This window comes from Candoia aspera, chromosome 1, assembly GCF_035149785.1.
Source record: "Candoia aspera isolate rCanAsp1 chromosome 1, rCanAsp1.hap2, whole genome shotgun sequence".
In the NCBI taxonomy this organism is placed as follows: domain Eukaryota; kingdom Metazoa; phylum Chordata; class Lepidosauria; order Squamata; family Boidae; genus Candoia; species Candoia aspera.
Genome location: NC_086153.1, coordinates 92,004,011 through 92,030,721, shown reverse-complemented (window position 1 = coordinate 92,030,721; position 26,711 = coordinate 92,004,011). Strand labels below are relative to the sequence as shown.

Sequence of the window (26,711 nt, the reverse complement as noted above, 5' to 3'; positions counted from 1 at the left end):
GCTGATAGAATTTTGCCAAGACAATTCACTCTGCGTAACAAACACTCTCTTCCAACAACCTAAGAGACGGCTTTATACATGGACTTCACCAGATGGACAACACCGAAATCAGATTGACTACATCCTTTGCAGCCAAAGGTGGCGGACATGTATACAGTCAGTAAAAACAAGACCTGGAGCTGGCTGTAGTTCAGATCACGAACTTCTTCTTGCACAATTTAGGATCAGACTAAAGAGATTAGGGAAAACCCACAGATCAGCTAGATATGAGCTCACTAATATCCCTAAGGAATATGCAGTGGAGGTGAAGAATAGATTTAAGGGACTGGACCCTAGTAGATAGGGTCCCGGAAGAACTCTGGACAGAAGTTCGCAACATTGTTCAGGAGGCAGCAACAAAATAAATCCCAAAGAAAGAGAAAACCAAGAAGGCATAATGGCTGTCTGCTGAGACTCTAGAAGTAGCCCAAGAAAGAAGGAAAGCAAAAGGCAACAGTGATAGGAGGAGATATGCCCAATTAAATGCAAAATTCCAGAGCTTAGCCAGAAGAGATAAGGAATTATTTTTAAACAAGCAATGTGTGGAAGTGGAAGAAGACAATAGAATAGGAAGGACAAGAGACCTCTTCCAGAAAATTAGAAACATTGGAGGTAAATTCCAGGCAAAAATGGGCATGATCAAAAACAAAGATGGCAAGGACCTAACAGAAGAAGAAGAGATCAAGAAAAGGTGGCAAGAATATACAGAAGACCTGTATAGGAAGGATAACAATATTGGGGATAGCTTTGACGGTGTGGTCAGTGAGCTAGAGCCAGACTTCCTGAAGAGTGAGGTTGAATGGGCCTTAAGAAGCATTGCTAATAACAAGGCAGCAGGAGACGACGGCATCCCAGCTGAACTGTTCAAAATCTTGCAAGATGATGCTGTCAAGGTAATGCATGCTATATGCCAGCAAATTTGGAGAACACAAGAATGGCCACCAGACTGGAAAAAATCAACTTATATCCCCATACCAAAAAAGGGAAACACTAAAGAATGTTCAAACTATCGAACACTGGCACTCATTTCACATGCCAGTAAGGTAATGCTCAAGATCCTGCAAGGTAGACTTCAGCAATTCATGGAGCGAGAATTGCCAGATGTACAAGCTGGGTTTAGAAAAGGCAGAGGAACTAGGGACCAAATTGCCAATATCCGCTGGATAATGGAAAAAGCCAGGGAGTTTCAGAAAAACATCTATTTCTGTTTTATTGGCTATTCTAAAGCCTTTGACTGTGTGGACCATAACAAATTGTGGCAAGTTCTTAGCGGCATGGGAATACCAAGTCATCTTGTCTGCCTCCTGAAGAATCTGTATAACAACCAATAGCAACGGTAAGAACAGACCATGGAACAACGGACTGGTTTAGGATTGGGAAAGGAGTACGGTAGGTCTGTATACTCTCACCCTACCTATTCAACTTGTATGCGGAACACATCATGCGACATGCGACATGCTGGGCTTCAGGAATCCAAGGCTGGAGTTAAAATCGCTGGAGGAAACATCAACAATCTCAGATATGCAGATGATACCACTTTGATGGCTGAAAGAGAAGAGGAACTGAGGAGCCTTATGACGAAGGTGAAAGAAGAAAGTGCAAAAGCTGGCTTGCAGCTAAACCTCAAAAAAACCCCAAGATTATGGCAACCAGCTTGATTGATAACTGGCAAATAGAGGGAGAAAATGTAGAAGCAGTGAAAGACTTTGTATTTCTAGGTGCGAAGATTACTGCAGATGCTGACTGCAGTCAGGAAATCAGAAGATGCTTAATCCTTGGGAGAAGAGCAATGACAAATCTCGATAAAATAGTTAAGAGCAGAGACATCACACTGACAACAAAGGTCCTCATAGTTAAAGCAATGGTGTTCCCCGTAGTAACATATGGCTGCGAGAGCTGGACCATAAGGAAGGCTGAGAGAAGGAAGATAGATGCTTTTGAACTGTGGTGTTGGAGGAAAATTCTGAGAGTGCCTTGCACTGCAAGAAGATCCAACCAGTCCATACTCCAGGAAATAAAGCCAGACTGCTCACCTGAGGGAATGATATTAAAGGCAAAACTGAAATACTTTGGCCACATAATGAGAAGACAGGACACCCTGGAGAAGATGCTGATGCTAGAGAGAGTGGAGGGCAAAAGGAAGAGGGGCCGACCAAGGGCAAGGTGGATGGATGATATTCTAGAGGTGACGGACTCGTCCCTGGGGGAGCTGGGGGTGTCGACGACCAACAGGAAGCTCTGGCGTGGGCTGGTCCAGGAAGTCACGAATAAACAAACAAACAAAAAAAATAGTAGGCTTAGTCTCAGAAAATTAAATGGTGACTTTTTTTACTATCTTCTCTCAACACTGGCCACCTTACAGTTGAAGTCCACCCTCTCCTTGTGCTTTAGGCATTTATAATGCTACTTCAACACCCCTTGCTGTGGTCAATATATAAACTAAAAGCCTTCTTTGTTCCAGAAGAGGGGGCTTGCTTGCTGACAAGTTTGTGGCATAGAAACTGATCTGTATGCATGAAATCCCTAGAATCTCAAACCAAATTTAAAGATCAAGGACTTTTTCTTTTCAAGGAGCAGAGAGTACATGTTTTTTCTCCCACAATTGTCACATCTGGGTTCCAACACGAATGCTTGAAGAGAGCAATTATTCTTGTATTACTTGGTTCCACAGAGAATGATCTCCAGAGACCCCCCTTGTTTTAAGGAAATGTTAATTCCTGAGGAGACGTAAGCATGACTTCTCCAGAAACTTTAACTGCAAAGAGATATAAATGGGGAGGGGAAAAACAGGCAACATTATGTACTACTTTTAGTAGAGATTTTGAAAACTACTTTCTTCTGATGTATTGGCTATTCTGCTATCAGCTCCTTTTCTGGACTCTTTGATCTAGCCTCTGGGCTAGGGTTGGAGTCCCCATGCCTTATGGGAGTTGATGACTTTAATCTCCATGCCTTGGGGAACAGATTTGGCAAAACCAAGGAGTTCATACCTTCATGGCACCATGGCTTGTCCTAAGTAATCTATAGTCCAAAACATAGATTGTCACATGTTAGGCTTTGGGTTTGCCTTGGAGCAGTTCTATGGTAATCTGAATGTGGTGGGAATTACATCTAGCCCACTGCTGTAGTCAGATCACATCATGGTCCGAATTAGATTAACTGCCAACTGAGTCCTCTGAAAGGTAAAACAAAATCTAAGGATCTACCCCTGACACTTGATAGCTCTGGAGGCTTTCCAGAAGGCACCTGGGGAGTCTTACAGTGATCTGACAGTTCCACCGATGGCCTAGTTAGTCTATGGCAAATGGAAGCAACCAAGGCTCTCAAAAAATTAGTTCCAAGCCTCTTGCTACATGCTAATCCTGGGAATGTGCTTTTGTTTAGTGAGCAGCTCCAGGAGATGAAGTATCAGGAACAATGTCAGTGCACCAGTGGAAAAAGACCAAAAGTAAACCTGACTGAGCACAGGTATGAGTTGAAGGTCAAGCTTACACCATGGCAATAACAAGGCAAAGCTTGTTAGTTCTTCTTTTGGGGTAAGTAGGCTTTGGGTCAGTTGCCTTGTTTAGGGCAGGAAACTACCCTCTAGAGAAGGATGAGCAAGATCTCACATCTGGCTACTGTAACTGTTTTGCACAGCATTTTGACAAGTTGCTCAGATTTGCTGAAGACTTAATTATTCCAGGTAGGATCTGATGTGACTGGAGCTCATCAAGATATATCTTTGGTATGAACCCTGCCATTTGTAGGCTTAATCCCCTTTTGGATCCTGCATGTGGCCATGTGATGTGGACTTGAGAGATTATCAATGCCTCTGTCCAGGACAAGTCAATGACAGCAACTTAGAAGGCGAATGCAATGCTCCCCCTCCTTAAAGAGGCCCTCACTGGATCCAACAGCATTTTAAAATGAACACCCAGTCTCCAGTCTGCCCTTCTTGTGGGGATCCAGCTCTAGAGTACTTTAGGGAAACTGAATCATCTGGATCTTCTTTTTCAGTCAGGGTTGTTCTGGGCATAGATGGAGATACTGGTTACTCTAATGGATGGCCTTGATGGGGTAGTGCACCCCTCTTGGTCTTGTCAGACCTCTTCGCAGCTTTTGGTACCATCAATTACAGCATTCTCCTGGCCTATGGGAGTTGGGGACCTTGTTTTGCCATGGTTCCACTCTTACCTCACTGGAGAGTTCCAGTCAGTGATGGTGGGGGGGATCAGTCCAGTGGCCACTTCCTTGTTGATTCCCTGTGCTGTTTAACATCTATATAAGGCCACTGGAAGAGGTCATCCATTGGTTTGAGGCATAAAAATGTGCCAATAATATTCTGCTCTATATTATTACTTAGGGCTGAGGTAGAGATGCCACTGAGTCTTGTTCCAGGATCTGGAGGCTGTTGGGGTCCGGATATGATAAAATAAGTTGAACCCAAGAATGTTAAGAGTTAACAATTTGTTCATTGTAGTTCTCTGACAGCCCCAGTGTTGTCTCTTTAAGGGCTGAGTATTGTCTGTGAGGAAGACACTTGAGGGTGCCTGTGGATTCAGGGCTACTGTTAGATAACTGCCAGTGATCTCTATAATCATATCATCTTGTGGACCCAGCATTAGTCACCAGTTGATTTCTGGGTGGAATTCAAAGTGTAGTTTTAATTATAAAGCCATATATGAGATAGGATTGTATAGGCAGATTGTATGGAAGGAGGGCAGCTGAGCCTGCTGTGGGGCATCCCAAGGGGATGATTAAGGCACAGGGTTTTTGTTTTATTGTTTTACTGTTTTTACTTTTTTGTACATAAATTTTATTAAAAGTTTTAAAAAGAACATAAAAACTAACATAAACTAATACAGAAGAGAAAAGTAGAAAGAAGAAAATAGAAAGCTTCCACTTTCCTTTGCAGCAAATATAAGTATTATTGCAAAGTTATCTCTTACTTTATTATTACAAAAAAAGCTCACTTTTTTCTATTATCCTTTTTTTTTTTTCTGATCATCAAAACCACAACTCATAAGTGAAGTGCATTTTTTCCTGTTTCATTCAAAAACTCTGTAAGGGGTTTCCGTCAGCCATAAATGTAGATATTGTCTTTTTCTCTGATCAAGGACATTAATTTAGCCATCTCTGCAAGTTCCATCATCTTCACCAGCCATTCCTCCATTGTGGGTAGTGTCGAACCTTTCCACTTTTGAGCATGTAATAGTCTTGCTGCAGTTGTCATACATAAAAACAAAGTTCCATGACTTTTTTCTAATTGCCTGTCCATTAGTCCCAAAATAAAAGTTTCTGGTTTCAGTTATACTTTAACCTTTAAAACCTTCTGAATTAATGTACGTATTTGTATCCAAATTGTTTTGGCTTTTTTCCATGTCCCCCAAACACAAAATGTCCCTTCATGTTGTTCACATTTCCAGCAAAGATTCAAAATACCTTTTATACATTCAAGACAATTTCTCTGGTGACAAATATCAATGATACATCATTTTATACAAATTCTCTTCAAGGCTAGAACATAACGTACATTTCATTCCTTTTAACCACAGATTTTCCCATTGATCCATTTTTATATTATAGCCAAACTTTTAGCCCATTTTATCATACATTATTTTACTTGTTCTTCTTCTGTCTTAAATTTCAGCAGAAATTTATACATTTTAGCAATATCATGCTCATCATTAGTACATAATTCTATTTCAAATTCAATCTTATTTTGTTCAAAACCTCAACATCTTTTATTCACTTTAAGCCTTTCTGATAATTGTATATAATAAAACCATTGACAAGTATATCCTTCTGTTGTCAAATCTTTTCTTGATTTCATTTTATGATCCCCTTGAGTGAATTCTAGTACATCACGGCAATTTAACCATTTATGTTTACTTATAATTTCTTATCTATAAAATACTTCTTGTGCTGAAAGCCACAAAGGTGTTAGAACTGTTGGATATTTTGGAAGATTTGGAACAACATAATCAAAAATAAGCCACATTGATCTTTTTAGATGTAGAGAAGCCTTTTGACATTTGAACTGGAATTTCTTGTTTAAGGTTTTTCAATTTATTTATTACAGTTGTAAATCAGTACAAGCAGAGTGCTTTTGTTTAAGGTTTTGGAAGATATGAATTTTGGAGGGAATTTTATAAAATGGGTGAAATCAATTTATACTTCACAGACAGCAAATAATCGTTAATGGAGATTTAATCAAACCATGTGAGATACAAAAAGGAACAAGACAAGGTTGCCCACTGTCCCCTCTTGTTTATTTTAGTTCTTGAAATATTGAATAGAGACATAAGACAAGATGGGAGGATCATGGGGGTAAAGATTAAAAAAGAGTTATACAAGTTAAGAGCTTTTGCAGATAACTTGGTTTTGGCAGACCCTTTAAAGGAAATTGAACATTTAACGAGTAAATTAAAAGAATTTGGGGCATTAGCAGGTTTCAAGATTAATAAACAGAAGATAAAGATGTTAACAAAAAAAACATGAAAATACAAGATCAAACAGAATTGATGAATAAAACAGGTTTTAAGATTGACAAGAAGGTAAAATACTTGCGTATAACTATGACAAATATAAATTGTATGCTATTTCAAAATAACTATGTTAAAACATGGAATGAAGTTAAAAAAGATATGTTAAGATGGGAAAAATTACAATTGTCACTGTTGGGTAGAATTTCTGTGATTAAGATGAATGTTTTGCCTAGAATGTTATTTTTGTTTCAGACAATACCTGTTTTGACAACTGATGTACCATTTAAACAATGGCAGAAGGATATATCTAAACTTGTATGGCAAGGGAAAAAACCATATGAGTCAAATATAAGGTACTACAAGTTGCAAAGGAAAGAGGAGGTTTGGGTCTACCAGATCTAATATTATTATTTTGCTGCCTGTTGCTTGGTTTGGATGAAAGAATGGGTGTTAAGAAATAGAAGGCTACTGGAATTAGAAGGACATGATTTGAGATTTGGGTGGCATGGATATCTACGGCATGACAAAACTAAGGTTAATGTAGATTTCAAAAACCATTATGTCAGGTGGGCCATTTATTTATATATTAAATCTGATATGCTTCATATTTACTAACACAGGCCTGCTAAATTGGTGCATAGGACTGTAGCCCAGCTGCTTCTTCATGCCACCAAAATAATTCAATGGCAAGAAATCAAAATTTCCAGCCCAACATAGTTATCTAGGAAAATATATTATTAGAGGTATGGGCCCTGGTTAAGTGATGTGAGGGAGAAACAGGTTGGCTCAAATCCTAAACTGGCTCTTGTTCTTTTTTTGCCCACCACTAATGATAAAACCTCACGTCCAAAACGTTTTTGCCAATAGCAGATAAATTCAGACAGGCAGGTAGAATACATCCCAAGATATCTGTATGAACAGCCATAACACACTGGTGGGCAAAACAGGAAAAAAAGCCCCTAAACTTTATTTGAAATCCCAACCTTCCATGTGTTCCTCTTTGAATATACTTGGAAAACACCAAAAGGCTATTGCTTTTTTCTGTCACACAATATTTTTATTTAGTTATTTTTTAGCCTGCTTTCCATCAAACAAAATCAGAAATTGAGCTAAATTTGCAAGAATTATAGCCTCATAAGTGGGTAACTCATTTCAAATTAACAAAACATGAGGCTTTTTTTCCTTTAAAGGGAACAGCTAATATTTTCAGGCATGGTTACCTTTTACAAGGGGACATATCTTGCCAAATTTCACATAATTATGTTTAAGGATTTTATATTGTTATTTGGCAACAACCAACCCAAAATTGGTGCTTTAGTTGATGGTGCCAGATAAATGACCAAACTGAAATGGCATTTTTTAAAAAATTAATGTTTAATGACATACCATAATACTCTTCATTTTTTACTCACTGGAGACTTTAATATTAATGTGGTAATCTTTGGGCTAATGCACTTGTCCTCAAGCGGTATTCACAGTGCTCTGAGTTTGTGACACTTGATTTAAAGGAAGTACTGTATAATAAAGTGAATGTGTGGGAATTATGGAATGCTTTTGTGCAACTATGGAAAGGAAGGTTGGTTGCTGAATGCAGTAAAAGTAGTCTATGATGGAAGTAAAACATATATGAGAATAAATGCAATGCTTAGCAAATGCTTCAAGAGAGCAGAGCTGGATGGAGAATTTTTAAGACAAGCAAATTCTGACAGAAAAGTAGTGGACAGTATATGGTCAGTTGTTAGAATTGAATGTTTGTCAAAAAACACATTTTTAAGAGCCTGCTCCTGCCCACTTTGTTATATGGAAGTGAGAGTTGGGTATATCAGGAGAAAAATAAAAGTAAGGTCAATGTAATGGGATTGTGGTACTTAAGAAATATGTGTGATTAAATAAGGATAGAGCTGAGAATTAATGAGCGATGAATGAGTGTGGATTGAATACAAGGATGAGTGACTAATGCAAAACAAGTACACAATTAAATACAAGTACAATTTTTTTAGAAACTCTTTTAACATGTATCCCTGCATGTAAGTAAATAATCTTTTTAGACTTTTCTCACTTTGCAAGGCTGCTGCAAAACTAGGCAAGCTGACAGGCAAGGGAGGGTGTGTCAACAAGGAGTTGAATAGGAAAAGGAAGTGTAGCTAGGTGTAGAGGGTAGGTGAAGCCTGAAAAACCATATTTATGTATAAGCACAGGTTTTGTTTTTGCTGTAGTCCTATATGGCAGCAATGAAAACCCAAAGCAAACTAGAATTAAGCCAGGATAATAAGCTATGATTAGCCTGTGCCAAGTTTGCAGTTATTGCCGTACCATAATTTTAAGGACATGCTTTGTGGAACATAACCTGACCAAATTAGCTGGCCAAGGTGGGATCAGGTATATTAAAACACACACACACACACACACACACAGAAGCCAAATTAGGGCTTAGTATTATATCCAAGTCCAGGCTTGGGTAAAATGCTATGGCTGCTATCCAGTGATGCCAAGAACTAAAGAGACATCTGAACCTTTGTCAAAACAATTTATTTATTTATTATTCCAATTTATATAGCTGCTCATCTCAAATATATGACTCTGGGCGGCTCACAACAATTAAAAAACAACATAAAACACTAAAACGATATGATTTAAGAACAGTAACAATATAAAAACCATATAAAAACCCAGTAAAGTGGTGTATATGTGTATGCAAGCATTTCTTACATTTAAAAAGACACTTGATTTTGCTTCCTAATCCAGGTATTTCAAGATAAAGGAGAATTTTCATCCCTTCCAAATGCTGTTTGTGGTAAGTATAGCTGGCATTCATCCAGCAGACTGAACATATCAAATTGCCATGGAAAATCTTCCTACACAATTGCATTCTACCATGGTCCTACAGTGTTGAAGACCTTTAACTTCAAGGCTGCTGGAGGGCTCTACACTTAAACAGTAAATTTCAAATTAGATGTCGAACATCCTATTTTTCACTCTTTCCTATATAATCATAGATATATATGAATCATATATGTCTAAGAGGTCTGAAGAGCAGCACAATGCTTCTACTCCAGGTGTACTATTATTGCTATTGTTACTGACATTGGTCCTAGGACCAATATGGAAAACAGAGGGTGTATACCAAACTATATTGTTCCCATATAGCACACATGGCAACTATAAACACAGCTAACTATGCATCAAGATGGCACAGACTTCACTCTGCAGATAGTTGTATCAATAGGCAACAGAGTAAAGGGAATAGAGATAGGACAGGAAGCATCCTGAGCAGAGAATTCAGGCAGAAAAACTTCAGTTTACAATCATTCACAATACAGTTGGGAACAAATAGCGAGTTTGTTCTAACCCAAAACCAGTTGCACCAGCAGCCACTTATGGGCATCCAGATTGCACTATAGTACCAATCAGGACTGGGGAGGAAACTGAAAAGAGGATTAATGTTGCAGCAGAAAAGTCCACCACAACTCTTGAAAAGAGATAGATAAGAACTGTATATAACTAAGTTACCTGCACACCTATGTAGGCCCAGAAACTTTGTAAGTCTCCAGAGATTGACAATCAATACAAGTTATTAAGTTGTTGAGCTGGGAATGAGCATCTTGGAGAAGGGGTCTCTACAGAGGACAAAACTGTTCTGCAGATAGTGTCTGACTGCCCTCTACTGGTTACTTGACTAATGGTTATTTCTGGAAATGGACTACTTAACTCTTAAGACCCTGAAGGTGTCTGATGTAAATATATACTTCAGGAACAGGGTGGAATGTGTCCTATTCATTGTGCATAAAATGTTTAAGCCAAAAGCATACAAAATGTTAGTCACAAAACCATCAAACCAGATTCCTACCTATAATTTATCGTTGTTGTTATTTCTAATTATGAATCCATGCCCTATATGTGAAATGTTTTAATAGTTGAGTACTCAGACAAAACTAAATTTTGAGTTTAGATCACAGCAGACATTTCTGTTATTAGGATCTGAACCACAATTAATTTATGCAAAACTGCAATACTTTAAGTTGGAATGTCATTGTCTGAAAGTCATTATACAATGAGGAAAAAAATCAGTGCCACAACTCATGCAAACATACAGAAATAAGAATGAGTTCAAGTTATCTAGTAATTATTCTGTTCTGTGATCCCATCTTTTAAAAAAAGAATATACAGAGAGATAGACCTTTCCTGAAAGAAACAGTATTGTTTTCTATAGGTAGAAGAAAATAAATGTCCTTTTTAAAATACAGTTCTGAAGATTTTATATATATGTTATCGCTATGGAAAATATGGAACTAGCCTATTAAGCAGAATAAATTTCTAAATCATACATGATTTCAGAGGTTTTCATCTAGTAATAGTAACCATTTGGCAGTCTGCTTTGAAAAATGAAAAGGCTAAATACAAGCCACTGCAAATTGAATTAAAGACCGAACTACTAAGGAAGGCATCTAAATATATCAGTGCACCGCTGGTTAAATTGTAGCATGTTATTTAGTAATAATCTACCATCAATGCCTAAGCATCCCAATATGAATTACAAAGAACGGCTAACTTTTCATTGTACATCTCTGCAAGTATCAGTGCGGAACTTTCCCACTCAAGAAAGAAGCGTGCAATAATGTACAGATCTGAGTATAATTCAACACATTGCCAGAAAGCAGCACTTACGTATTAGATGAGGAAACCAATTATCTTCTGCTAGGTATATTCTTCATGTTATCAAAGTTATCTAGTTAAAAGGGTCACTGCAGGGAACAAGGCAATGTCATACTGTATGCAGAAGAAACTTGCAAATGAAGATAAAAATGAGAACACTCCAGCAGAAACTGGAAAACATACACACATTTACAAAAGGCAACATCTAGGTCTTGGGATTCACAGCCAGCATGGAAAGTGTTGCCTAAGGCTTCTGGAACCAGATCAGGCAAAGCTGGCTTAGCTACTTGTGGAGATGCGTGAGCTAATTTTAGAGGACTCCACTGTGTTTAGCATCTGGGCATGACAAGAGAAAGGGCTTACTATAAATGAGGGCTTGTGACCCCACCCCCCATAAAACTTGACACACAAGAACTGTGAAATTTGATATATTTAAGCTATGAAGAAGGATAATAGCCTGCACATACATTAAACACTATTTTAGAAGGTAAATTTACAGAGATACCAAGAAGTCACATTAGTAAAATTTGCATTATGTCAAATATCAACATAGTTCCCACTGTTTCTTCGTAATCTTCCACTATATTCTCAGAGTTCACATCCTGTACACAAGAGGAAGCAAATGCTACTAGCATCAGTTATGAAAACTTAAAAAGATTGTTCCCATAAATCAAGGAAATAATGGCATTCTTTTTAGGATGGTCCCAATTATGAACAATATAGTATTTCTGTTTAAACTAGGTGAAAATGTAACTTTTCCCTCTATTTATATTTAGTTTCCATATTGCTATCTTTTTACACATTTACTCATCTAACATTTTGCAGCCAATGTCATAAAACTGATATAAAAAACTGTGGAAATGTATAGCTGATAAAATATTCAGCAAAAGAAAATTCCATGTCAACAATCTTGAGCGCTAAAACACTTAATTCAGAACAATTAGATTTATAAGTCCTTGTACATACTAAATCTATGCAATCAAAGAAAAGTAGTCCTAACAGTCACAGCTGGTACAACTTTTTCCCACAAGATCAACATCATGGCTACATATGAACTTTTGCTTTTGAAGATGATACATTTATTAGTTTCTCAGCTCGGTTAAGTTTCTGCTTCATGCTTGGCTTCAAAATGCGACAGCCAACCTGAAATCAAAAACATTTTATTCATAATCTTTGTTACTTTCTGACTCCAAGGTGACATACAAATTAAAAGATATAAAATATAATTAAAAAATCTAAAGTAGGAATAAATAAACCATTTTTAAAAGCAGACAACATACTTAAAATCAAAGAAAAACGATTTACTAGCATCTTCAGCATGCACTGAAATAGACTGGAAGCCAATGCAATTGGTGTGGGAATTGTTTAACAGTCAGCAATTAGGCTGTTACCTTAGTTTACATTATTTACAGCTTCATTGGCAGAACCATGTAGGATCCATGACAGTGGTCTAAATGGGAGATGATTAAGACAAGGATCACAATGGAAAGATTCCCCTGTATCTAGGAACAGTGCCACTTGGGTACTAGCTAAAACAGAGCAAAGGTGCAATTACCAGAGTAGCAAATCTACAGCCTAAAAGGAATACTGGATCCAGAAGCACCCCAAGCTGTGAAACCAGTATTTCATAAGAGCTCAACTCCATTCAGGACAGGCAATATCTCTGGCCTATTAATTTGTCTTCTGACTAATACCTCCAATGTGCCTGATTGAATCTCAGCTTATTAGCTTACTCCAATTCATCACACCTTTCATACAATCAGTGATAGCACTGATAAGGACAGGGCTGGTTATCCTAAGTATTGTGATGGTGTCTAACCTAAAACCTTATATATCTGGGAATCGGTCTTTTGAATGCCCAGAGGACAAAAGAAAGTTCTGAGGAACCATGGGCTAACAGTCATCGGTGAAGAAATAGACTCAACAATGTCATCTTCTAAAAGTGCTCAGAAAACAGGACCAGAATCAACCCATAACAATGCTCTCAAATCCTGTATTGACCAAACTCCTCCTAATTCCAGCTGTCACTTATCCACCAAAGCCAGTCATAAACTGAGTGGACATAACTTATCATTGTCCTACATTAAACAACTAACCTGTGATAAAAAGCATTTTAGAAAGTGGCATTTCTAATGTGTAAACAGGTAGTCCTCACTTACTGACTGTCTCATTCAGCGACCATTCAAAGTTACAGCGGTGCTGTCCCTCAGCCACGTGATCACCATTACAGTCAGTATGGATTGTCCTATGCCTGACCTATTGTTTTGCTTTTCCCTCCCCTTGCAGAGATTGGAGAGGAAGGGATTACAAGAGAGTAAGCAGACACACGATGCGGAATACACATTGAAAGTAGTGCGCTGGTGCCTGCAGCTGCTAACACACTATGCAAACAGCCTGGTATATTCCCCACTGTGTGCCTGCTTACTCTGTTGAAATCCCTTCCTCTGCAATGAATTTAAATACAAACATTAATTCCCTTCCTGCTAATTATCCCAGTGCTGCGGGGGTGGGTGGGGGGTATTCTAAAGGCCAGGGAGTGGTTTGGAGGCAAACAAAAGAAGGTGTGAAACTGATTAGTCTTGTCAGCTTTGAGCTGGAAAGCACAGTCACACGATTTCCCACTTAGTAACTGCTTTGCTTAGTGGCAAAGTTGATGGTCCCAATTGTGGTCGCTAAATGAGGACTGTATTAAACTTTACAGAGCATGTAAACAAACATCCAACATCAAGCATCACAATGAAGACCAGAGATAAGGGAAAATACAAGTTGTCTATTCAGAGCACTGTGAGAAAGTACAATGGTTCTGGAAACTGACTAGACTCTGAACTATCATTCCAAATCACTAAAAAAACTGTGAACTCTCCCATATGGCCACTGATTCATGGAATACAGTAAGAATATAATTCTAACTTTGGTCATCCTTGTCTCAGTGGGAGCTCAGATCAGTGGCAATCCAACTTAGTAATCAGCTCTCTTGGTGGCACTAGATCTTGCACACTGCATCATTTATGTCCTGTAATTTATTAGCTGCAGCTAAATTGAGGGTTTACTCATAGTTATTTTAACGATAAAACATGCCAACAATTGTATTTACCATTTCCCCCCCAGAACTAAAGTGTGTTACCGTAATAGTGGAAACAGACAGTTGCAAAAAAAAAAAAAAATCACACTAGAAGTTTACAACCAAACCCTTACTTCTGAAAAGAAAGATCCCCTCCATTCCCTGCTTATCTATATGATATTTATCTTGATTTTTCATCTCCAGAATATTTTTTCCTCTATATGATATGAATCTAATCCAAATGACAAAACAACGCTATTTAAGTAAAGAATTATGTATATACCAGTGGGGTATCTGGACTAGAAAATGGCGAAGCACCATAAGAACTGTTCTCTTTATCAAACGAATCATCACAACTGCTTTGAGATGCAAATTTCTCCTTAAGAGCTTCTGCTATTAAAGCTGCTGGATCCCACTGAGATTGTTTTATTTTCTTTCTTTTGGGTAGAGGTGTACCTCCAGGTGATCTGGAGAAATAAAAGCAGAACATTTGTAATTTCTAATGCAAGTTACTGCTATTGAAAAGTTAAAACATATATTGTATTCTCTAATCAGCTTCTGTTCTAATCTACTCAGCATCCCCCTTTCTAGGAGGCCTTTGATTGCCCTATGAACTGTAGCAATATTTTACATGTTATTTTGCAGCCACCTATAGAACAGTCAGCCTTCTGACGTTTAAATTGTACTCTGCTACTTTTTACACTACAGTTTAAAAGAGCTAAACTCCTAGCTCTTCCAGGTAAACCTATTCTAGAGAGGAATATTCTTTGGTAGGCTCAAATTTATTTATTACTTTTATAAATGCTGAATCCGTAAGGATTGTTGTCAGCTTACAAGAACACTATACAAGAACAAATTACAATAATCAAAGGGATAGAAATGAAAGGTCCACAAACTAATAAAAACAAATAAAATCAAATTAACCAAACCAAACTATAACCAGTACAAGGAGGAATCAAGGCCCAAACACCCTTGAGAAGGCAGTCAGGGTAGGAACCAACTGCCATTCCTAAGGACCAGGACAGCCATGGAAAGGCAGTGACACTGAGTCTCATCCCCCCTCATCTCTTTAAAGTGAAGCCCTGTTTTTTCTTGGTTATATTGAAATGTCTGGGCCGGTTCCAATGGGAGAATATGGTTCTGCAGATAACTGAGGACCAAGCCATGTACAGCTTTACAGGTTAGTAGCAGCACTTAAAAAAAAAAAGAATTTACATTTCGCTCAACTTACTTCTCAATAGCTCTGAGTTTGACATTATTTATATCCTTGAGAACATCCATCATATCAGGAATAATTTTAACCTTCTGCCATTCAGCATTATCTTTAATCTTTTCAGTCTTTATAGCCCGACGTTGTTTAATAAGCTCAACTGCTGAATTACAGGAACCAAAATCAGATTTTAATACAAATGAAGGTGGCAGTGGTGGAGGTGGAGGTATGCCTATGTTACAAAGAGAAGTAGGAGCTGATGTAGAAAGCATTCCTGGCTGTGAGAAACCATTAGAAGTGTTTGATGAAGTCCCAGTATCTGAACCTATTAAACAATTGAAGAGGTAATATTAAAACAGGCACCTCTACTGTTGGGAGATAAATATAAATACCAGATAGTGACTGCTTATTTTAGAACAGTGCTACATGTGAAAACTAGAAAGCATGAATAATCAGAAAGAAGCTAATAAAATCAAAAGAGAAGAAAGCAAGACTACACAACACTGGTCCTGATACTGATTAACCATTAATCACAAGGATCATTGGATAACTTTGGCCCCATCTCTCACCTTGGTCCACATTTCTTTACCATTCTTATTAAGAATAAAATACAAAGTTTGAGAATACATTTTTTCCCCTATGAAAAGCAAATCTGCGTGCTATCTGAATATCTGTTTAAAAACATTCCCTCAGTTTCAGAAGAAATCTGTTAAGCAGCACATTGGGCTTGCTGTCTAAGAAACACATTCAAATCCCTCTGAAAAATTTGTAGAAATGTGCAGTTCGTTAGATCAAGCTCAAATCCCAACATCTTCCCTACCTAGTATGTTAATCAGATGTTTATGTTTATGTTTAGAAAGAATCTGGGCTCATCTTCGCTTACTGTTGGTGGTAAAATGAATAAATCTTAGGTACAAACATAACCCAAAGCAGATATTTTTAAATTCTGGCAAACAACTGTGCAGAAAACGAAAAAAACAAGCAAGACAATTTTCTATATAAATGTTGCTGTCAGATGGCAATATGACTTAATATCATTAGGAGTAAGAGAAACACATAAAAACACATTCATTTGGGTCTAGATAGACAGACTTACAGGACTGATCATTTACTGCCTTATCCACTGCCAAAATTGCAGCAATCTGTCTACGAAGATGTGCTAATTCATTTTCAAGAACGTAAATTTTTTGGAATGCATCTTCATCCACAATGGTTGTTTTTTCACTTCTTTCTTTTGAAGAAATTGGTGCAGGAAGTATAGATGGAGTCACAAACCCCCTCCACTCCTCAAATCTAGAAAATATCAGGATACAACTGTGTAAATAAATGTAAGCACTCAAAAAGCCAAGGCATTTGGGATAAAGTGAGCTCATGTGTCCTCTAACATGCAAAACGATATGTCTGTAACACAATCATACTTACACAGAAGTAACACTGGACTCAGTAGGGTTTGCTCCAAATAATTGGCTCTAAATAGCACTCGGAACAGAAAAGTAAATGTAGTTTTTTTATAGCATCACCCCTGCTGTGTTTGCATTGCACTAATTTTTTAAAATCCATAACTGATGATAGTATGTACAAAACAGTTCCATTTAAAAAATATAGAAACTTGATCAATCAACAGGAACTATGATTGGCTTCTTTCTTTCTTTCTTTCTTTCTTTCTTTCTTTCTTTCTTTCTTTCTTTCTTTAATTATTTGTAGTACTGTAATTTTACAATGTCAAGTTCTATGTTAGTATTTTCATTTTCATAATTATGGCATATTGCTGGTCATTGACTGAAATAAAGATATTGATTAACTGATGGATATACTTGAGAAAGTCTACTTGGATTTACTTGCCTGAATTTAGTGCATGGATTTCTGTCATCATCTACCATCCACACAGCATCGGCAAGAGATGGTTGAACAGAATTAACCGTGCTGTTTTGTTCATCTAAAGGTTTCAGACTTTGTTGGACCAACTAAAACATCATAAAAACACTTTTATATAAACATTGTTTTTAAGTATTAGCTTTCTAGCAGTAGTCCAAAAAGTGAGAAGTCAGATGCATGTTCACCCTAATAGCATCCCTTTTCAATATGAAAGAAGCAACTAAGGAGCAGAGGAGTCTGCAGAATCCCAGTTTCGTTAGAATGATCCATGTTTCTATGCAAGTACTGCCTTTTATGCACATGTGACCTCACGATGCATCTACAGAGATACCAGCGTTTGCACTGTGATGTTGCAGGTAGTCACTTAACAATGGTAATTGGGACCAGAATTTCCATTGCTAAGCAAGTGGTCATAAATTGTGATATCACGTGACCACGCCTCTTAGTGATGGAAATTCCAGCACTTCCTGTTGCCATCATTAAGCAAATCGCTGCAGGTCGTTAAGCAAGGATGTCTTGTGGTCACTATTTGCGAACTCCTGCTGACTTCCCCATTGACTTTGCTTGTAGGAAGCCAGCAAAGAAGATAGCAAATGGTGATCATGTGACTGCGGAACACTGCAACATCATAATTGTGAGCCAGATGCTAAGTGCCTGGATTGCAATCACGTGGCCGCGAGGATGCTGCAACCACCATAAGTACGAGGACTGGTTGAACTACCACTTGTTCAGCATTGTCCTAAGTTTGAACAGTCACTAAATGAGTGGTCATTAAGCAAGGACCACCTGTACTTTGTTATTTCTTCCCCTCTACCATGTCCCCTGCAAATGCCTGTGCTAAGGACGTAACAACAGAATTAAAATATACTGTTTATTTTACTCTTCTAGAAATATTAATCCTCCAACAATTTTTACATCTCTGAAAATCCTACTCGTCCATTTTTAGATAAGATAAACAAGAGCTGCCTAAAGTAAGTTTCAGATATAATTTGAAAAGATGTTTAGGATACAGCGACTGAAATCCTTATTAATCTCCCTCAAAATGAATACTAAAGTGACAAGATAATATAATGTATTCCAATTCATTTTTAACAATGACAGCTGCACCAGTTTTCAGTTGAAGAATAATAGTAACAGCATGCAACAAAATATGTATTAGCTATCACAAACTTTAACAAACTGCATTCAAAACTTTATTCAAAGTAGCAAAGAGCAATTAGTATCTCATTGTCTGAAATTATTTGGCTTTTGAAAACTGCAATAAATTATCTAACTATATTGGTACCTCATCTTTATATTCACAATAAGTCTAGGTGACTATGACATATACATTTAAATCTCTTTTATCTTACTTATTATTTTACAATGGCCACTCCATTATTTAAAATAAGTTTCTAAAAGTTTCTGCAACTTTTCCCCAAATCTAATTTATGCTGTATGTTTTCTCTATCACTACATGCTATGTATAACAATATTGGAAAAATATATAAATTAACAAGTTATTAATCGTAAACTTTGCTATAACTCATATATTTTATTTATTTATCGCATTTTTCCACCGCCCATCTCAACAATGACTCTTGGCGGTTTACAAGCAAATTTAAAACAGTAAAAAATTAAATATCAATTAAGAGAGACGTATACCTGAAAGTGAGGTCTTGAAAAAGGAACTAATGAAAGACACACTCCCAATCTACGAACAAAACTTCGGGTAGGTCCATATCGTTTTCCTTCTGAAACCCAGGATATCTAAGGGTTGAGAAGTTCTTTCAAGTTAAATGCAAACATTTTAAACAAAGAATCAAAGAACAGAAGTTAATTAGCCATTTCCTTTTCAACTATATACTAACCAAATCTCAGTACATCTGATATTGTAAAGGACACACATGATTTACAGTTATTTAAATTATATTATTTTAAAAATTATTAAAAGTAAAAAATATTGTTGCCGTATAAAGGTTAGATCCAAGTTCTCCTTCTGTTTGCAAAAGACACTTTCATTTTGTGAAAGGTACCAGAGAACCCTGCTACAGGAAGGGGATGATAATTTGTTGCCCCTGTGTCATCTCCCATAGTATTCTACAGGGCCTTCCTTCCTATTCTGCAAAGGAAATCTTCATGAGGTACAGATGGAACGACCTTTTACTCCTCTCTAAGGGAGGAGAATTCTGTTATTGGGAATGCTAAGTAAATGCCAGTATGTTTTCATTCCCTATTAATAGCAATGACAAATGAAGAAAGCAAGCTATCTAAGGCTGGAAAGGTAATATGGAACAGAATGAACGCAATCCACACAGCAAATGTGGATAAATATAACCACTAGGAATAAAAGGGGGAAAAAACCACTGATGATCTCACCAAACAATTCCTGGAAATGATCAATAATTCTTGGAAGCATGTTCTTGAAAAGGTATTCGAAGAAAGATGAGATCCAATCATACATACAAGGCCATTAAGACACAATTTACACCTTTGCAAGAGCTGAGTTGGGGGAAAAAGAATAACAGAAACAAGTGACTTATGCAAATAAAGGAATTCTATACTTTAATTCCAAATGGAAATTACTATTGGTACAATTTTTGTAACAATAGGGCTACCATACTGCCCATACCAAAGTGCAAAAACACTTTTACAGATACATTATTTAAAATGAAAAGAAATTCAGTCCAAACATTACAATTCAAAATTATTTATAGTAAAGCATAACGGGCAGTTGCTTCTAAGTAATATAAATACATGCATAAAAAGGTAAAGGTTTCCCTTGACGTAAAGTCCAGTCGTGTCCAACTCTAGGGGGCGGTGCTCATCTCCGTTTCTAAGCCTTAGAGCCGGCGTCCATAGGACACTTCCGGGTCATGTGGCCAGCATGACTCACGGAACGCCGTTACCTTCCCGCCGAATCGGTACCAATTAATCTACTCACATTTGCATGTTTTCGAACTGCTTGGTGTGCAGGAGCTGGGATTAACAACGGGAGCTCACCCCGCCGCACGGTTTTCGAACCGCCGACCTTCCGATCGACAGCTCAGCGGTTTAACCCGCAGCGCCACCGCGTCCCTTAAATACATGCATACTAAGGCTCTAATTTCTCACTACTTCTAGCTTCTCATTTGCAGCATAATTAAAGTAAATTTAGCTTCAGGAATATATGGCACTTAAATCATGGCAGTTAACAATCAATCAACTTGAAAGGTAACATTTCAAATGCCATTCCAACCGCAGCACCAAACTAGAGAGATAGGCTGGAATTGCTCAGGAGACAAGAGAAATCTGTGGTATGGAACTGTAGGCCCTTTAATACAAAAATTTCATGCAACACGTCATATCTGTTTTTCAGAGATAGCTGCTTACCAGTTCTGGGACCACACCATAATATTCCAGCAATTGCCGTAAGAGATTCAGTAGTAGAGACATTTAAAGAACAATGTAACATAGTAAGACAGACACAAATTAAAAATGTTGAGCATGCCAGAAGAGTTCAGTAACCATTTACTTTAGCTGCAAAGAAAAACATGCATTTTAGATTAACCTATACACTTAGTTTCATGCCATTACCCAATTTATAAACATAATGCAAAAGCAGCATCAATAAGCAATGCATAAAATTGTGATATTCTATTGGGAACAACAGAAAGTAATCCTAGGAAAATAAGACTGTGGTTTAAAGTTATGAAAGGCCAGCTTGCCTGTGTATGTGTGTATTCTTCTGTATAGCCTAACACATATACATAAATAAATAAATAAAATTCCTTAATCCTTCCCAAAACGTTTGTGACAAACTATGAGATACCTACTTGAAAAAAACAAAAACTTTCATGCAGTGCAAGAATTGGGAGTGAACCAACTGGAAACTATTCCAGAAATCAGAAGAATCTTTCTGTTTGTTGAATTGCGAATTTGCTGAATTGGTTGTTGAATTGAACTGTGAAACAATTCAACTATTTGTTTAACAGAACTGTGGCTTGAAGTGAAAACTTGGAATTTCTCACTGCATGAGGAAAAATGGCAAAATCTTCCAAGTCATTCTCCCTATGTTGGAATGAAACTTATAAATTATGAATTATGTTTGAATTACTCAAGATGTACATCTCTGGATGCAAGGAGTTGGTTTGGAATGATGCTTTCAACCAAGTACCAGTCTCTTAGATTAACTTTCTCATTCTATATAACAACATCTTTAAGTGTCCTTGCATGTGTACAAGCTTCAGTCATGCACAAGCTCAATGGACATCCATTTAACAAAATGTCAGATATCAATAAAATATACCATTAAAATAATTAACGAACTATTGACATGGATGACATTGTACCCTATCAATAAATATTAGTTTTTAATTTTAATTACACTGTTTGATATTTGGTATTTTATACACGTAACAACTTATCAGAATTTTTATTTGTGGGTTTGACAAAATAAAAATTTAGACAATCACAAAATGGCAGAAAAGAGATACAGTAAACTAATTCTTTGCTGCCATCTTGAGGTCATCCAGATTTTTACATTATACCATTTGGATAGCACTAGACTTATCTGAGTTAGACATTTTGCATTTGGTCCTTTTGCCAAGATAAATAACATTTTTATTCTCTAACTTTTAGCGTTTTTCTTAAATCGGACACAGAAAATGTCAGGTTTAAAAAATGACTTACAATAAGGTGTTCATATTCTACCAAAGCAAAAATATCTTACAAAGTCCTGCAGCAATCAAATTAAAAAATATTTAAACATAACTTCAACAGAAGTTTTAAATTCTACAGTTCTTAACACGAATTCGTAAAATCGAAATACACTGATCCATTTTCCTTCCGATATGAACAAAAATGAGAAAAATTATTCTGAGGGCAGACAATATGAATATAGATTAGTTTTGCATTTACAGCAGCAGAAAACGCCATTCGCAGTTATTTATCAAGTAACGTGGGAACTCCCAAAGTATTTTGCCCAGGGATTTAAGAACCGTTCTTCAATAAGGTTAACTTATTACCGGATTTGACCAGTGGGATTGTCTTTATATAGTTCATTTTAGCCATGTGCAGATAGAACAAAACAAAACAAAAGCAGGGCGAGGGTGCAAGCGAGCCAAGACGCGAGCCATCCGTTGAAGAGGCTTCAGAGCCGCCACCCCGCCGAAGGAGTGCGGAATACTGACGAACCGCACAAGAAGCGCGCGCGCGACCCCCTCCCTGGGACGCCTGACTCTCCCTCCTTGCCTTACCAAACGTAACACGGGGAAGCGGGGAGAGAAGGCACCAGGCGCAAGCTTCTTCACCGCGACAATCAAAAGTTGGCACCCTTTTTCTTGATTGGTGGGATTGGGAGAACGAGGTGATTCGCTGTAGCCAATCCGGCAGAAGCGGGGAAGCGTCTGACGCTCAAACCAAGCGTCTGAGCTTTCTTTTTGTTCATAGATCTATGCAATACAGCGGGGTTACAATAAAAATGGGTATCTTGAGGAAAATAAAAGTGTCTTTAATTAAGAACTCTTGCCGGGATCTCTCTAACTTACGGCGTGGAAGCGAAATCTTAATTTTTCAAACTGGGAAGAGGGTCGGTTGCTGAATGCAAAGATGCCACACCTATTGCTCGGCCCTGCAAAAGACATTTCAACGGCTACTGCCACCCCTGATGCTCTGTATGTCGCTTGTTTCCTATTGCGTCTATTGAACCGCATCGCTCCCTCCCCCCAACCAGTTAGCCGATCTCGTTCGAAGATCAAGCTATCTCGAGTTCTGTTTCTGAGGTCAATGTGGCCGTGAGCGAGACGTATGTCCAACTAAATTCATTGGGATTTACTTCAAAATAAATACAGATAATCCCCGGCAAGAAAAATCGGCTTTAGTATGCCTCTGCGCTACGCTCATTACTCATACTTAGTTATATTGCTTCTATCTAATGGTTTATCAATTTATTTGATCTGTACATTGGAAGAATATACCAAGTTTTGATAGTGTAACTTTCTCACCGGACGTTTTGATTTGTACTGCTATTTAATCACACTGGATGTCTTTTTCATCTAAAGTAAATTTTGGACTGATTTCTTTCTTTTTGCTGCTACAAAAATACATTTCTTGAAAGGCCGTTAATTGTTTACTAGCTGTAGAAGCTGCTGATCTCAGCCGAGGAAGATCAGGCAAATAATTGATGAATGGAACTTTAAACTGCCTGAATCCAGTCTTAACTTTAAAGCCATTATATCCTGGAATAGGAATAGGTTTTGCTCCTTTTAAAACCCTCTGATGATGACTGCCCCAAACAGGTGGCACCAGTGAGGTGGGAAATACATGGTAAATAGCATAAATAATAAAGTATTTTAAAATGAGAACCCTGAAAGGTAAAAAAACACCCTTGAATCAAGCTGAGCACTAACCTACAGATTTTTCTGGCAACATTACAAAAGTGGTTCTGCTATTGCCTTCTGAGTATTTTTCCACTTTATATGATTGCTTCACCCATCACTGCATTTATATTGCCCCTCCATCCCCAAAGCGTGGACCTTTGATGCTAAAAGATTGCCTACTCCTGGCTTAGAATGATGTATGGACCCAAACTTTAGTTTATATTGAAGATTCTTGCTTGCCAATGGGTATGCAAGTATGTATATAATACTCACATGGGACTAGTAATGAAAAATGTGCTCTGCTTCACAGATATTTGGCATATCATTTTCTCCTATATAAATGCATTATTCTATTTTCAAATTTAGATTTGACTATTGCTATAATAAATTCCCTTTGCACAATCTGAGCTGCCTCAGGTAGGTGTATTTCTACTATCCAACCCTATTTCATCTTCTGTTTGTTGCTCCAGAGATGCCATGATTTTCCTCTAATTGTAATACATAGGACATTGGGCACTACCAATGGATCTTTTAAAATATTACTGTTTCAGCCCTGGAATACATGTCCATTTTTTTTTATACCTTAGAAGGTTTTTTGAAAGATTATGTGGTTACACCCAAATATAAGAATTATAGCCAACTGCAACTCCCTAAAATGTGGCCCTATAAAAGCACATAACCTTTTCATTTTATATTCTTGTTTGCTGGTTTGATGTCCACAAGTACTGCCCACTTTATGTGCCGGCTTGGCAGACTCCTATACAGTAGTTCATTATTTGCTATTTTTCTGTTCTACCCAGTCCTTCATTTTAGGGCAAAAAAAAATTGGAGAACACCATTCCACAGATATCCCTAATAACACAATTTATCTTTTTCTTGTGACTTAGATTGTGTTTTACCCAGCTTTGCTAGGCAATGTAAGCCCATCTATTCTGCTATTTGTTTTTTACTATTTTATTGTGTAATTTGATTTTTTCCCGATTAAAACAACAACAAAAAGTACCTTTTACCATGCATGTTCTTAAGGTTGGATCAGGAAGAACAAACTCAGCCCCAACCCTAGCAAGACTGAATGGCTGTGGGTATATGAGACTCCTTGTGCTGGAGATCTTCCATCTGTGGCCCTCAGTGCTTGATGGCAGGTGGCAGCTGTGGTCAGGATGGCCTTTCACAGATTAATCTTGTTCACCAGTTGAGTCCTTTCTTTGACTGGGAGGCCCTTCTTATTGCAATGAGCTGTAAATGGGGTTGCCTTGAAAATCATTTGACAGCTACCACTGGTCCAGAACACAGCTGCATAAGCAGTGATGGGCAGGTTGCACCACTCAGGGACACCCATGCTTCGTGAACTGCACTGATTCTGGTTTGCTTTACAGTACGATTCAAGGAACTGGTGGTCACCTTTAAAGCCCTACATGGCATAAGGCCTAGTTATTTGAGGGACCATGTCTCCTATGGTTTCTGCCCACCGTGTAACATCTGATACAGTTGGCTAGCTCTTGGTCCCATCAAGTACAGACACCTAGTAGAGCCCAGAGGTGGGCCTTCTCTGTAAACCCCCAGTGATTCACAGAAATCCACCTTACCAGCCTTTAAAACAGCATTAAAATATTACTCTTCCTCCAGGTGTTGGGGTTAGGGTCAGTGTAATGGGGGGGGGGGGTTGCCTGTTTTATCTCTGCTGTTGGGGGAGAGAGTTGGTTGTCGTTCCCTCTGAATTACATTGTCTTTCATTTTTTAAAATTTGTTTGTATATGTTAACCTATACATAGTTGTTGGAGTTGGACAACCTAGAAATCTGATTAATAAATAAATGAGATTGTAAAAAATTAACTGTTTCAAAAATAAAGATTAACTAAATTTACTTAGTGTAGTGTAGTGCAGGCCATGTGTAAATCCAGTCATTGTAGTCAGTAAAGCTTATTTTTTGGCTTAATGTTGTGAACCAGGTCATAGGAAAACAAATCATGGATTATCACCCAGCCACGAATAACATACCCCTGTTAATCTATATAGTGCCCATATGCTATAATGGGAACTAAACTCTTTAATAAATTTTAAATAGAGTTCCCAATTTAAATTAATTACTCTTTGAGGGAGATGGGCAGTGACAAAATTTGAAATATAAATAAATAAAAATAATTCTGATTTACTCTAGTAATAAAATAGCCAGAAAAGATTCAAAGCTGGAGTATGCAAAACATTTTGTTTTGAACCATTTTGAACCATTCTGAGCATGAGATATTATGAAAAATCCCATTGCGATGATGAAATTGTTCCAATATGCTTGAGAAATGCTGTTTTGTTTGAAGCAGTTTAAACCTAAATGTTGCGTACATCCCTAACCCAAAAACTGGTGAACTAAAACAATTCATGACAAGATAAAACAGAATGAATACCTCATCATCTAAACATTCTGTCACTTAATATACATTATCTTCTTTTTTATCTAAACACTCAGAAAGATTTTATTAACAGCAGGATGCTAATAGCTACCAAAAAAAGCCAAAAAAAGGACCCAGCACCCTCAATGAGTATCTATTTGCAAAACAATTAACTGACTACAAAGATTTATAAAAATGATTCCATTTAAAAAAACCTCACAAATGAGCCAAAGTTTGCAGTATAAAGCTGATATAGTTAATAAATTTTGTAAAATGCCCTCATAGCACAACATTTGATCATTCCTCTCCCTAGTCAGTTGTATGTATATATGTGTGTTTAAAATCACTACTGAGAAATCTAATGTATCTTACCTATGCTTTATACCAAGGAAAGGCACCCTTTTGGGGCACTGGGCACATCTGAAATTTGGATAACATGTGATGGGGGACCCAAAAGTATTGCAATGGTGAGCCAGTGACAAATCATCTATTTACCAGAAGACAAATTACCTCTCCCAGTTGCTCTTTACCAGCCTAATGGGACTTTTGGGAGGCTGAGAAGTACTGCTGCAAACAAATGTTACACATGGAACTCTGCAAACATCCATCCATCCATCCATCCATCCATGTGGGGCAGAGTGTCTACTGGGCACCAAGGAAGTGATGGAACATTTGGGTGCC

At 37.5% G+C, this 26,711-nt stretch overlaps 1 protein-coding gene across 1 annotated transcript; it reads right to left on the bottom strand.

The window, feature by feature from the left end:
* Positions 1–11,704: 11,704 nt before the first annotated feature.
* On the bottom strand, positions 11,705–20,901 carry MTFR2 (mitochondrial fission regulator 2). Its single transcript, XM_063309618.1, has 8 exons — positions 20,660–20,901; positions 19,667–19,789; positions 18,953–19,057; positions 17,276–17,397; positions 16,530–16,726; positions 15,455–15,758; positions 14,507–14,690; positions 11,705–12,305 (listed from the first exon to the last, which is right to left on the bottom strand). Exons 1-8 carry the CDS (start codon positions 20,720–20,722, stop codon positions 12,207–12,209), a joined length of 1,197 nt encoding a protein of 398 aa, XP_063165688.1. The 5' UTR covers positions 20,723–20,901; the 3' UTR covers positions 11,705–12,206.
* Positions 20,902–26,711: the final 5,810 nt, after the last annotated feature.